At 38.8% G+C, this 14,350-nt stretch overlaps 1 protein-coding gene across 5 annotated transcripts in view; it reads right to left on the reverse strand.

Moving 5' to 3' along the window:
• Spg11 (SPG11 vesicle trafficking associated, spatacsin) overlaps window positions 1-14,350 on the reverse strand; it is a 75,656-nt gene that overhangs the window by 13,212 nt on the left and 48,094 nt on the right. For 4 of the 5 annotated variants that reach the window (XM_058584763.1, XM_046461810.2, XM_046461809.2 and 1 more), the window contains 9 exons: window positions 11,833-12,038; window positions 11,254-11,362; window positions 10,674-10,833; window positions 9,895-10,167; window positions 9,153-9,353; window positions 8,129-8,236; window positions 4,365-4,527; window positions 1,841-2,055; window positions 655-1,402 (listed from right to left, as the gene is read on the reverse strand). In XM_058584763.1, the coding sequence (XP_058440746.1) occupies window positions 655-1,402; window positions 1,841-2,055; window positions 4,365-4,527; window positions 8,129-8,236; window positions 9,153-9,353; window positions 9,895-10,167; window positions 10,674-10,833; window positions 11,254-11,362; window positions 11,833-12,038 (2,183 nt within the window). Of the gene's footprint in view, window positions 1-530; window positions 1,403-1,840; window positions 2,056-4,364; window positions 4,528-8,128; window positions 8,237-9,152; window positions 9,354-9,894; window positions 10,168-10,673; window positions 10,834-11,253; window positions 11,363-11,832; window positions 12,039-14,350 lie in introns of all 5 variants that reach the window. The other variant, XM_058584764.1, reaches the window with a different exon arrangement.

Below are 14,350 nucleotides of genomic sequence, written 5' to 3' on the forward strand. Positions count from 1 at the left end.
AACAGTGACTCGTACCAAAAACTAGGAATAGAAAGAAATGCTTCAACATAAAGCATACCTTAGAAAAACCCATAGCTAATATCATACATAATGATGAAAGACTGAATGCTTCCTAAGACAAGGCAAGAATGTCCACTCTTATCCTTCTTACTTGCTTTCTTTATTGCACTGAAAGGCCTGGCCAGTACGATAAAGCAAAAATAAGAAACAAAAGGCATAGAGACTGGAAAAGAAGAAATAAAATTGTTTCTATGTGCAGATGACAGGATTTTCTATGTAGAAAATTCCAGGAAAGCTATAAGAAAATTCCTAGAAAAGGTAAGTTTAACAAGGTCATATGATACAGGTTAACCTAAAAACCTACCTTTTTCTATTTATTATCAATGTACAATTAAAATATATTTATTTGTATAGAATAAATTTAAATGAACTAGCTGTAAGTCAGATGAATTCCAACAATAATATATAAGTAGTTAGAAGATAGGTGTTTCTATTTCATTGACTAGTTAATTACCTAGTTTATATATTACCTGGGAAAAAGTTGCTGTCCCCTTAACTTAGTGTAACTATTGTGCCACAGGGGTCTCTTCCTTCTTGGAGAGAATGTCAGCAGCATCACTGGGGACTCAGGTAAGTTTGATCTCCTATACTTACTGCTTTGGACTTTCCTTAGAGGAATGCCAGGCTGCTCCTCTTCCGTAGGCAGCTCAGCACCTTGTAGAAAAGCATAAATCTCAGGGTGCAGGTCATCCATACCAGCTTCCCCTGAGGCCAGTGCTCTGCAGTGCAATACCAAGGCAACATCTTGGTTATAGAAATGAAAATACCGGCATACTCTACTTGCTTCATGCACACAGCCATTATCCAGGAGGTGCCCAATCAATAAGTTTAGTGACTCCTGCTCCTTCCAATTCAATCTATTCTCGCATGTCTCTCTGGATGGAAGGCCATTAAGTTCTAAGTATTTTGATGTGTTCAAAGCAGCCACCTTGGAGAAGGAAAACTCACTGGCTAAGCTATCAAAGGAAAGTTCACCACTAGTTGAGATCTGTCGAGAAAATCTAGGCTCTATTTCCTCCTGATTCCCTGTGAAGTTGTGCTGGGTAATGCGACAGATCCAAATCTGCTTCTCCAGTTCCTCCAGCTTGTCCAAGGGCACTGGGTCCTCCTGGGCAAGCCAGTGTCCTGCCAGGGTGAGCAGCAAATGACGTTCCTCAACACTGCTTCGTCCAACTGGGTGCTCAAAGGCCACAAGGGCTTGGTCAGAGAAAAAGGAAGAAGCTGCTTTATTTGAAATGGAATTTTTCTTAAAATTCTCATGACATTTTTTCCAAAAATCAATTCTTGCTTGTTTCAGGGACCACTGTTCAATGTGTTTTAGTATCTGCATTTCTTGTGTGATCTGTAAAATTTAAAAAGTAAGATTTAGCCTTTCCTGAATAAAGAAGCATCATAAACATCAATGCTCCCTAAGTATACCATACTTGCTAAACTCAAATCAGAGAAAATGGAATTTCACTATAGATAACCCTGGAGATTTTCTGGAAAGTTAAGGTATAAAAACCAATTCTCAATTCATATAACCCAAATGAACTTAAAAAGGAAGCTATCTTATATTTTATTCTATTCAAAGAAAAATAGTTGCAGTATATCAATCAGGCCTCACATTTAAAGCATACTTTCTTCAGAAATGAACATCCTAGCTAATCCACTTCTGAAAAGTAATGTTTGTGTTAAAGGTAGAAGGCCCCATTACCTATAAACTGCCATCTCTTTTAGTTCTCTGTTCAACACTGGTTTAAAAAGCTAAGATCTGAATAAGTTAAAGGACTAATGATACCTCTTTAATAACCAAGTTGTCCACAGGTAACTCAGCTAATTCTGCTACCTTCCTGGCCAAAGCAAACTGTCCATCCATCTGCAGTCTTTCCAAAATCAATCTACATTCATGCTGAAAATTCTCAGTGCTGTAGCTGGTAATAATTACATGATTAATGGCTATGGATGTATCCTTCAAAATTTGGCTAAGGACACACAGCTTCTTCATATCTGGACCTGTGCCAAAGAGAAAAAGATACAAATACTTAACAAAATGCTGCTATAGCGTTTAAAAAGTTATGAAAAATCAAAAAATATATGTTTAAAGGAAAAATAAAAATTTATTTTTTACTCTGATTGATTAGCAGAAGCCATGGGGTAGGGGTAGTTCCTAAATGTCAAAAAAAAAAGATTTGGCCTGCAAAATTCTAAACAGAAAAGTTTGGTTTAAATTGCTTGCCCTATAGTAAGAATGTTACAAATTGGCATATGAATTCAATCTATGCATCTGGCTTTATATACAGGGCAGAGGTTGGGAATCTTAGATATAGTAGCAATGCAATAGTCTTGAGAAGATTTTAGCCATTTGCTCAGGCTAATCCCATCTTTGAATTTTTCTCTTACCTTCATCAAATTTGTCAAATTTCATCAAATCAGCCATCAAAAAAAAAAAACCCAACAACTTTATTTATTTATTTATTTATTTATTTAATGTGGTGCTGAGGATCAAACCCAGTGCCGCATACATGTGAGGCAAACGCTCTACCACCAAGCCACAGGCCCAGCCCTCAGTCATTTTTTTCATTCACTGCAGACAGACATCCTGGGGAATCAAGACAAAGAATGTGCAGGGCAGTAGAAATTACAGCTGGTCAAGAACCCAGGTTTGAATTTGGCACCCTGTATTCAGAATGGAACATCATTTGCTCCTCCTGACATTTATCTACTTAACAATGGAGACTCAGCTGAGGTTTTCCTAATGTCCCTGGAAATTATTATCCTAGTAAAACTAAGAATTTTCCAAAGGGCCGGGGGTGTAGCTCAGTGGTAGAACACTTGCCTAGCATGTATGAGGTTTGAACCCCAAAGATTCAAAACTAACCAACCGTCAATTCTCTCACAATAATTTACGTGGCTAGGTTTGCTTCCACTCACAAAAACTCTACGCAGAGCCTAATTATGTCCTCATATAGGGAGGGGAATGAGAAACATGCCATGTAGGCCATTTCCAATGCCAGTTGCTGGGCAGTGGTCTGATATAAGCAGATTATTGTGTAACCCTGCACAATAACCAATGTACAATATGGGCTTGCTGGGTTTCTTTGCTGCCATCATGTAGTACACAGGCTTTGAAAGAACATATTTCTGTTCTCTTAAGCAGATACACAATACACACACACACACATACACAAACATGACACAAATATTCTATAAAAATAGAATATGAATAAAAGTATTATAGTAATGGTTAACAATGTAGTCAATCCTTGTAATTATTAAAAGAAATTACAAATCATGGAAAATTACAGGAAATTCATTTCAGGAAAAATTAAATCACTCTACAGATCAATGAAAACATCTATCTCTTCATCTGGTCTGCATAGTACTGCGTTTTGGAAACACTTCTTTCAGTCATCAAACCAAAAGCCTACAACACTTGTCACTGAGCCTAGCATTCTGCCAGTGTTCCATGCAGACCTTAGCTTTCCAGTTGAACATCCATGAGTTTAAATGTGAAAATATAACCCTAGTAGTGAAACATTAGAATATAGTATAAAGGAACATCATTCAACAAAAATTTGAAATTAAGTGATTGAGAGAGTAAAGTAGCATTTGTTTAATTCAGTCAGCAACAAGCTTAGAGAATGCCAACATCTAGAGGAATTTGTAATAAAATTAAGCATGATGTGTCTGAAATGTTCAAAATAACCCCACCCACCACCCCATACTGAGGGTTGAATCTAAGGATGCTCTACCACTGAGCTACAACCCCAGTTATTTTTATATTTTATTTTGAGATAGGGTCTCACTAAGTTACCCAGGCTGGCCTCAAACTTGCCATCCTCTTGCCTTAGCCTCCTGAGTTGCTAGGACTACTAGTGGGCGCCACCAAGTGTTACCTTCAAAATGAATCATGCATTCCTAAAACAGAGCTTGTGATCTTGAGCAATGATGACATGTTAAGGTTACTTGCCAGAGAGAACGGCACTGACACTTTAGTGTAAAGGCATACCAGGGGAAAATGCAGCTATTTGACGACAGCTTAGAATAAGATGACTGGTTATATTACTACATTAGATGGCACTGTACTGAAACTTGAAGTTACCTGTAACCTCTTCACATTCAATTATGAACCATAAATATGTTATACATCTTTATTTCCTGATTGCCCTCCTAAAATAATTTCAAGATTAAGGAAATTAACTTTTTTTTTTTTTTTTTTTTTGGCAGTAGTGCTGGGGATTGAACCCAGGGCCAACTGAACTAAATCCCCAGCAATAAGGAAACTAATTTCTTAATAGCAAATTCAGGGTAAGAACTCTTACCATCAGAGAAGAGATGCTGTACTCCAACCAACAGCTGTAAGAGCTTCCCCAACTCGTACTGTGTCTGACACTGCTGTGGCATAAGCTTCAAAAGGAAACACACCTGATCCTTCAGCCATGTGGCAGGGATGATAGGGGGGACCCTAGTGGCCTTTGTGTAAAGCTGTGGGGGGAAAAAAGGAGAGGTGGGCTCAGGGAGATTGGCTCACAGGAATAACAAATCAAAACATCCAAATTTGGAAATGAAAGCCAAGACACCCTAAAAAGTGACTTCCTATCAAAAAAGGAGATGCCTGCACCAGGTTCTTTCCAAATGGCAGGCAATGGTAATGGGGCTCAGAAGACAGGCAAAAACAAGCCCTCCTTAGCAGCTTTGCACTTTATCCCTTTATGGGAAGTTCCTATATAGAGTTGTATGTATGAAAGTCAAGAGTCCTACAGAATTCAACACTAACTATGGAATTCACTCCTAGAAGGTCCCCTCAGTGACTATCAAATTAACAGTCCTGTGAGTTGTTATAACCAGCCATGTTTCCCTTGGCAGCTTCTTTAGAAAAAGATCTAGGCTTGCCCTCAAGTTCAAAAGATTTTGAATTCATATTATGAAGACTTCTTAGACTTGCTAACCATTGCTGAGCTGGTTCTACTACATACTTGGCTGGTACACAATATCTTTATTTATTTTTTTATGTGGTGCTGAGAATCGAACCCTGTGCCTCACACATGCTAGGCAAGCGTTCTACCGCTGAGCCACAACCCCAGCCCCAGATGACATTTTCATTAAAGGATTTCAGTAAAATGCCTGGGTTTATATCATTTCGGCCATATGCTAAAAATATTAATGAGTCTAAGTAGCAGGCTGTATTTCTACAAGAAGGTGTGACAAAGAAACTGCACCTGAGACTGAGGGGAGTGGTGCTTTCCCATATAATGCTTCTTTTGTCACTTCATTCCTAATTTTCATTTGGCCCATAGGTTTGTATTATTTGAAAAAAAAAATATGAAAGACTAATATTTGGTCCTAGTCTAGCTTCATAATTCACTCTAGACTTACACAACATAATAAAAAAAAATACTGGTGTTTTTGTGTAATAAAGTCTTAACTCCCTGCTTTCAATAGATAGATAGACAGATAGACAGATAAGCACCAAAAACTTATAATTCATTAGGTCTGGGTTAGGCCCTAATCTTGGTTGGAGATGTCTGCATACCTCTGACCACATTGTAAAAGTCACTCTAAAACATGCCCTAATGCTTTTTGGCTGTGCTGTAGATTTTTAGAAGCACGTTATTCCCTTCAATGAAATGTCCAAGAATGCTAAGATTCTTAAGGAATGCCTTATAAAATCCTATATCAGGGCTGGGATTGTGGCTCAGCGGTAGAGCACTCACCTAGCACATGTGAGGCCCTGGATATAATCCTCAGCAGCACATAAAAATAAATAAATAAAATAAAGGTATTGTGTCTAACTGAAAAAAAAAAAATTCTATATTACATTACTGCTCTCTCCTTATTGCTACCTAGAATTTTCTTCTCTACCTACTTCCCTACATCCTATGTGGTCTTACCTGACCATTTCTTTCTTTTTTGGTGGGGGAGGTGGGTGGAGGTGGTAACGGGGTTTGAACTCAGAGCACTCAACCACTGAACTACATCCCCAGCCCCCGCCCCCTTTAAAATTTTTTTGTTTTTAGTTGTAGATGAACACAATACCTTTATTTATCTTTTTATGTTATGCTTAAGATCAAACCCAGGACCTCACACATGCTAGGTAAGCCCTCTACCACTGAACCACAGTCCCAGCCCCTCAGCTCTTTTTTTTTTTTTTTTTTGAGAGAGAGAGAGAAATTTTTTTAATATTTATTTTTTAGTTTTCAGCAGACACAACATCTTTGTATGTGGTGCTGAGGATCGAACCCAGGCCACACGCATGCCAGGCAAGCGTGCTACCGCTTGAGCCACATCCCCAGCCTCTCAACTCTTTTTTGTATTTTATTTAGAGACAAGGTCTCACTGAGTTGCTTAGCACCTAGCCATTGCTGAGGCTGGCCTTGAACTTTCAATCCTCAGTCTCCTGAGCCTCTGGGATTACAGGCATGTGCCACTACACTGTTTTTTTCCTTTCTTAAAAAAACAAAAAAATTTTTTGGGGGTGGTTTGGTACCAGGGATTGAACCCAGTGGCACTTACCACTGAGCCACATCCACATCCTTTTTTATGTTTTATTTTGAGACAGGCTCTCCCTAAGTTGCTTGGGTCTTGCTAAGTTGCTGAGGCTGTTTGTGATCCTCCTGCTTCAGCCTCCCAAGCCACTGGGACTACAGGTACGTGCCATCGTGTCCCACTCTTCCTCTCTTAAATTTTAATAGTGATTACCTGATATCCTTTTTTTCTTGGGGAGGGGGGATTTTGCCCAGGTGAGCATCAAGTGATCACCCTGCCTCAGTCTCCTAAGTAGTTGGGACTACAGTCTACACCATTGAGCCTGGCTTACCCTCTACCTTAAAGGAAGATCATTCTACTTCTGGAGAGACTCAAATGGGATGACATGAGATGATAGAACACTAGAGTTGGCTTATTATTAGCTACTATTCCCACTTAGATTTTGTTACTACATGTTTTCTACATCCCTTCTGGTGGGACTTTGATTCTCAGAAAAACCACATCTATTCTTGATTATTCTGAGTGTCCTTATTAAAATCAGTTGGGATTAGGGCATTAGTCCTTAGCTTTTACTTAATTAATTGTTTACCTTACTCCGTTGCAGACAGAATTGGTTAAAGGAAAAAAATAATGGAAGGAAAGGGCTAAGGCAAAGATGGGAGCAGATGCACTCCTTCTCCAGGGGAGGATAGGTAGTCAGGTAAGAATATGAAGGTACTTAGGAGGACCCTCCACAGAGAGTAATAGGTTGAGGAAATTCACATATCTAGTTCCTCTGATTTAAGAGCTCTAACCTTAGTCAAATATCTGACTCAGTATTTTCAAATATATAACCTTTATATCTTCATTACAATTTAAGACCAATATGACTCAGAAAAAAAGCCTGTACTGTGGTTCTACCTGATGTATTTTTTGAGTGGAAGAGATAAATACTTTTGTCTCATGTACATAGAACTCTTTGGGGGTATAAAAGGCAGAAGTACTGCAAGCCCCCAACTAGAACTAAGACATATTCCCCCCCTTCCTTTCTTATAACTTTACAGGGTTAATAAGCTTGGCATGATAAACAGGCCCCAAACAAGCATCTAACAAGGTAACCCCTGAAATTGACCATATATTTCAGAAACATTTAGACAGTGACTTCCAGAAGTATTGAAAGAAAACATTTTCTGTCGCAGTGAATACAGCACACTTTCCCTCATCTGGAGAACATTATTAACAAGGCAGAAGAGCAACACTCAATATTCTGGAGCTATCCTGGATTGGCAAAAGGTGGCCCACATGCCACCACTCTCTTGTTTTGTGGGCAGAGCACAGACTATTAATCCTTTTCCCATTGAGCTTGGCTGCAGCACCAGGATATCAATCACAGTAGTGCATTACATGAAACCTCCCTTCATGGCAACTGATGAGATAATATAAGAGAGCCCACTACAACTCCTGTCCTGGCTTCCCCATGTCTGCACTGGTGCAAACGATATAATTTGAATTATACCAGATAACCACTATCACCCTGCTACTCCATCCCAACTACCAGTAGACAACCAACAAACCAGCCAGTTTCAGATCAGTGAGAAAAAGCACTATAATTCCAACTTACAGTTTCAAGGTTCTTCTGGAACTCCAAAAGTTTAGCTTTGGCTTCCTTATAATTCTTGAAGAACAAACATAGTTCATACATCTCCATCATCAGGAGTAATGGGGAGTCCTTTGGAAAAGAGTTTGAAATCATAAAATCCTGAACTTGATATTTTCTCAGTGAAAAATGCCAACTAACAGGATGTTAGGTGCTATTAGTAATAGCTTCATAGTAGAATTAAGTCATTTATGTGTGTGTATGTATGTCCCCCTCCCACACCAGGGATTGAATCCAGGGGCACTTAATCAATGAGCCACACCCCCAACCCTTTTTTATTTTTTTATTTTGAGAGGAGGTCTAAGTTACTTAGGGTCTTGCTAGTTGCTGAGGCTAGCCTCAAACTTGCAATCTGTCTGCCTCAGTGCCCTGAACTCCTGGGATTACAGGTGTGTGCCACCATGCCCAGCAAATCATGTGTGTTCAAGAAGGAAAGTTAAATTTATATTTCTTTTTCCTTTTGGATAACAGACACTAAGGCTGGACACAATTAACAAATCCATTTTCTGTTTATTCTATATTTGATCTAATGCACATGGCAGAAAACACTCTACTAGTGATACCACAGTGTCTCCAACATACACTCCTGGACAATGGGCTTCCCTCCTCATCACTCCATCACTTTCAGCAAGAGTTGGAGGGTCACAGGACAAGAGTTTGGGTGGGATCAGAAAGTAAGAGTTTGAACTATGAGTATGCCACATATTAAGGTATTATAAATTCTTGGATAGGTTACTTAGGTTCTATGAGCATTAGTTTACTCGTCTGTAAAATGAGGACACTACCACTTCATAATATCCTCACATATTATTTTTGTATTGAAATGTATAGTACTAAGAAAATGTATATAAAGCACTGTGCTAAATAAATGATAGGACTGGGGGTGCAGCTCAGTGGTAAAGTGCTTGCCTAGCATATGCAAGGACCTGGATTCAATCCCTAATACCACACAGAAAAAATAATAAAACAATAAAGTAACTCTTACTACCTTAAAGAAAAGCTGGAAAGCTCTGATGAGAATTTTGCTCTTCTGCCTTTTTAATAATGTTCTCCAGATGAAGGAAAGGTCCTCAAGGTCCCAGGTATGGTCCTCTATTGAGCCCTGAATGTGTCCCACTGCTTCAGCTGCAACACTATCCTCCACAGAAGTAATGATCCAAACACAGAGACAAGGAATAGCACTGGCATCCTGCCCATTGGAAAGAAATTTTCAAAATAAAATAACAGGGCCTGCATTACCTAACATGTACAAATGCTACAGATGGATATTTCCTATTTAGCAAAAGTCACCAAATTAGTTTGAAAGATTTACAAATGTAACAAACTCTAATGAACAATTAAAGAACTATTAATAAAATATCATGCAAAATGAGGAAGATCAAAAGGCCAAGAAGACAGAAAAAGAGTTAGAATGCTCTTCACTGATATGCCAATAACTATGAATCATGTCCCCCTTCTCTGCTACACAAGGTGCTAAAGAAGCAGTGGCAGTCTGACTACCAAAGTGTCTGCCAGAAAAATCAATGCTGCCAGTTCACTGAATGTCAAGGTACAAGGAAGTGAACAAATGTCCCAAAGCCCGAGCTGCAGAAGCACAAAAAATTTCAGTGATCTTGGAAACATGCTGGAGACTGTCATCATCACAAAACTCTGATTACCAGTGTTCCTTGTCCCATGTTACTTTTTCTATTGTTCTCTAGGTCTTAATTTAAGCTTCTCATAATCTTCACCTGAATACACGAAGCCAGGACACTGAGGATAGGAGCCTGCTGTTTCAATGCCTCAGTCAAGAGCCAGCGCCAGGAATCTGGCTCCTCTGAGCACTGGAGCAGAGTTTCAAAGAAATTAGTCATCTCTTCTTTATTTCTCTGGAGTTCCTGGGGGCACTCGTTGCAGATTTGATCACTGTCCACTATAGAACTGGACACTGATGGAAATTTCTCAAAAGCCAACTTTAAGTGGTCTTGAAGAATTGGGCTGAAGTACTGGAGAAGGGACTTCACCTGGAAATCATATTAGATGATTAAAACAAGAAAACCAACTTTCAGGGGCTGGGGTTGTGGCTCAGCGGTTGAGCGCTCGCCTCACACTTGCGAGACCCAGGTTCGATACTCAGCACCACATAAAAATACATAAGTAAAATAAAGGTATTGTGTCCAACTACAACTAAAAAATAAATAAAAGAAAACCAACTTTCAGTTTCAGGTAAAGCTAAACAACTTATATAAAAGTGTATGCAAAATTATTCTCACCCTAAACTCTATCAGAGGTAATCATATAATTTTACAAAGCTGTCTGTTGCCTTTTGAGTAAAATTTCATATTCGATCTGGAGTAAAACACTCTTTAGCATTAATGACTAGTCCATTCTCTGATGCCAACCCACTGAACTCTTAATAAAAACCAATGTCATATCAAACAAAAGCCAATATCTACACAATAAAAGAATACCATCTTCTAAGAAGCGTTCCAATTTCCTCTTGAGTTAATAGCCAACAATCATGACTTACCTCCTCTGGTTGGAAGTTATGGAGTTGGCTGTGAATAATAAACTGCAGCCAATCATTTGCTTGGGCACATTCTCGAAGGTAAGATGTGCTCAGTCTCATATTATGGAGCCTGCAGAATTGTATCACTAATGCCCACTGGCTGCTAGATTCACTGGATAATCTATAATCAGAATTAGGAATGGGATGGTAGAGGAAAAAAAATCTTATTAAAATCTAGCATTAGTCTGAAACTGGAAAATTAGTAAAAAATAAAATAAATACAATCACAGTGTACTTTCTAAAAAGTTTTTAGAACTGGAGATGTAGCTCATGTTTAGCATGTGGCATCCCTGGGTTCAATCCCTAATGCTACAAAAAAAGAAATGCCAATATTTATTGGGTATGAAGCACCTCTTCATCTCTAGAGGAAATCACCACTGGCAAGTTAAATCCATTCTCCATTTATTTAGTGTATGCTATATGCCGAATGAGTAAAAAAAATCAGGTATAGGGGGATTTTAGTGAAAATACCAAATGTACTAAATGATTAGGTCAACAAAGGTTGGCACAGTTTATTAGAAAAGAGGTTGCAAACACAAACCTCTTCATTTCATGCTGCTGAATGTTATTCCATGTACCTTCTTCTAAGAGAACAAGCAATTCTTCTAAGGTGGCCTTTTCATCATCTGCCAGTTTAGATAGTTTTTCAGCTATAAGAAATATACACACAAAAAAAGTATGAGCTAGGCATGGTGGCACATGCCTATAATCCCAATTGCTCAGGAGGCTGAAGCAGGAGGATCATTTGGGCCCAGAAGTTTCAAGCCAGCCTGGGCAAAACACACCCACACACATACACACATACACACACACACACCCATATATTTATATAAAATAACATTTATTTATATATTTTATTTATATGTGTATGTGTAAATATATATCTGCATATCTAAACATATATATATATATGAAATGCAGGCAGCTCCTATTGAAGGTATGTGAAAGGATGATATATATACACACACCCTGACTCAAAAAAAAAAAAAAAAAAAAATAGAAAAACAGCTGGGGATGTGGCTCAGTGCTAAAAATGTCTGTGGGTTGAATCCCTGGTACCAATAAATAAACAAGCCAACAAATAAATAAAAATCAGCCCCATAAAGAAAAAGAGCTATACCTAAAGACTCTCTGATAAAGCAGTACTGAGCATCTTCATTTCTATACTTGTAGCTTAAAATTATATTGGCTACTTTCATATCAACTCTGAGCTTGAGGCTGTCAAGGCCAAGCAATTCCAAGAAACACACACAGGCAGCTCCTATTGAAGGTATGTGGAAGGACGAGAGCCCTAAGACATAGGCCTCCTTGCCTACTTGCTGGATCCTGAAAAAGAAAGGAACTGAAATTACTTAAGCACATAAAATCTATCTCACCAGGAAAAGCAAATGGAATTACACTGGTAACACTACAGTGCCAGACATGTGATTTTTTGACCCCCACCTTTCCCTTTTTGCACCCCTTGTGCACATTCATTTGGGTTTTAGGTAATTTTTTTAGTTGTCTTCTTTCTTCATAGCTCCCATACCCTTCGGTATATCTTTTCCAAAAGCACCTACTCAGTTCGCATTATTCTTGCTTCCCACTTCACCCAGAAAACAGCAGAACTTCAAAAACCTACCAACTTGTGATCTTATTGATTATGAGTATGTATCCAAACTACCAAAAAAATTAATAGCACTTGAAGTTTGACATTTTGAAGCACATTTCAGAAGACTCAAATAAATGCACTGTGTGTGTGGAAAATGTTCTGGAAAGATGCACATGACATTATCAACCATGTTTACTACTGGAATGGGAGATTTGAGGGACTTCTTTCATTTTCATTTTTCTGAACTACTTAACTTGCCGTAAAAAATGTATTCCTTGCCAGGTGCTGTGGCGCACACCTGTAATCCCAGTAGCTGCAGAGGCTGAGGCATGAAGATTGCTATTCAAAGCCAGCTTCAGCAAAAGCAAGGTGCTAAGCAACTCAGTGAGTCCCTGTCTACATAAAACGAAAAATACGGCTGGGGATGTGGCTCAGTGGTCGAGTGCCCCCAAGTTCAATTCATTCTAGTACTGAAAAAAAAAAAAAAAGCATTTGTTAAGTATCAAACCAAAAAAAAAAAAAAATCTATATTTAGCTGATTATATTGAATACATTGTCCAATTCTTTTTTGGCGGGGTTGGGGTGGTACTGAGGATTGAACTCAGGGGCACTTGACCACTGAGCCACATCCCCAGCCCTATTTTGTATTTTATTTAGAGATGGGATGTCACTGAGTTGCTTAGCACCTCACTATCGCTGAGGCTGGCATTGAACTTTCCATCCTCCTGCCTCAGCCTCTCAAGCCACTGGGATTACAGGTATGCACCACTGTGCCCGGCACATCACCCAATTCTGTACTTAATAAAAGTGAATTATATTGGGCTGGGGCTCAGTGACAGAGCACTTGCCTAGTATGTGTGAGGCACTGGGTTCAATCCTTAGCACCACATAAAAATAAAGGAATTCTGTTCATCTACAAGTTCAAAAAATATTTTTAAAAAGTGAATAACATAAGATCTTAATATATAAACTTCATATCTCAGAATTCTTCTAGAGTAACTGCTAATACTCAACAAGCTCCCATATAATTTTAAAATAAATCTACCTTTTAAGATATATTTTTATCTTTTTCCCCATTAACAAAAATCAGACACTAAATGCCCAAAACTTGGTACACCAAGAAAAGCACAGTGAGCCAGGCACAATGATGCAAACCTGTAGGAGGCTGACGCAGGAGGATCACAAGATTAAGGCATACCTTTATTTGGCTTTTAGGGAGCAACATAATGAGACCCTGTACTAAATGGAAGGAGACCCTCATTGTTACACAAAATTACATACAAGAGGAAGTGAGGGGAAAGGGGAAAAAAAAAAAACAAGGGGGAGAAATGAATTACAGTAGATGGGGTAGAGAGAGAAGAGGGGAGGGGAGGGGAGGGGAGGGGGGATAGTAGAGGATTGGAAAGGCAGCAGAATACAACAGACACTAGTATGTCAATATGTAAAACAGTGGATGTGTAACTGATGTGATTCTGCAATCTGTACACGGGGTAAAAATGGGAGTTCATAACCCACTTGAATCAAATGTGTGAAATATGATATGTCAAGAACTATGTAATGTTTTGAACAACCAATAATAAAAATTAAAATATATATATAAAAAAAATTTAAGAAAATAATAAAAAAAAAAAAAGGGCTGGCAATGTAGCTCAGTGATAAAGCACCATCCCTGGGGTTCAATCCCCAGTAAATGCAAAAACAAACACAACAAAGCAAATCATTGTCCAAAAATAAACATTGTTGCCAGATGCAGTGGCACATGCCTGTAATCCTAGTAATTTGGGAGGCTGAAACAGGAGGACTGCAAGTTTGAGACCATCCTCAGCAATTTAGACCCTGTCTCAAAAAGTGCTGGGGATGTGGCTCAGTGGTTAAACACACCTGGGTATCACTGGTAACAAAACAAAAAAAGTAATCATTGTTGCCAGGTACAGTGGTGCACTCCTGAAATCCCAGGGGCTCAGGAGGCTGAGGCAGGAGGATCTCGAGTTCAAAGCCAAGCCTCAGCAAAAGCAAGGTGCTAAGCAACTCAGAGAGACCCTGTCAC

Source organism: Marmota monax, unplaced genomic scaffold, assembly GCF_021218885.2.
Source record: "Marmota monax isolate L192 unplaced genomic scaffold, Marmota_monax_Labrador192_F-V1.1 WCK01_AAM20220418_F8-fsc00001, whole genome shotgun sequence".
Lineage (NCBI taxonomy): Eukaryota > Metazoa > Chordata > Mammalia > Rodentia > Sciuridae > Marmota > Marmota monax.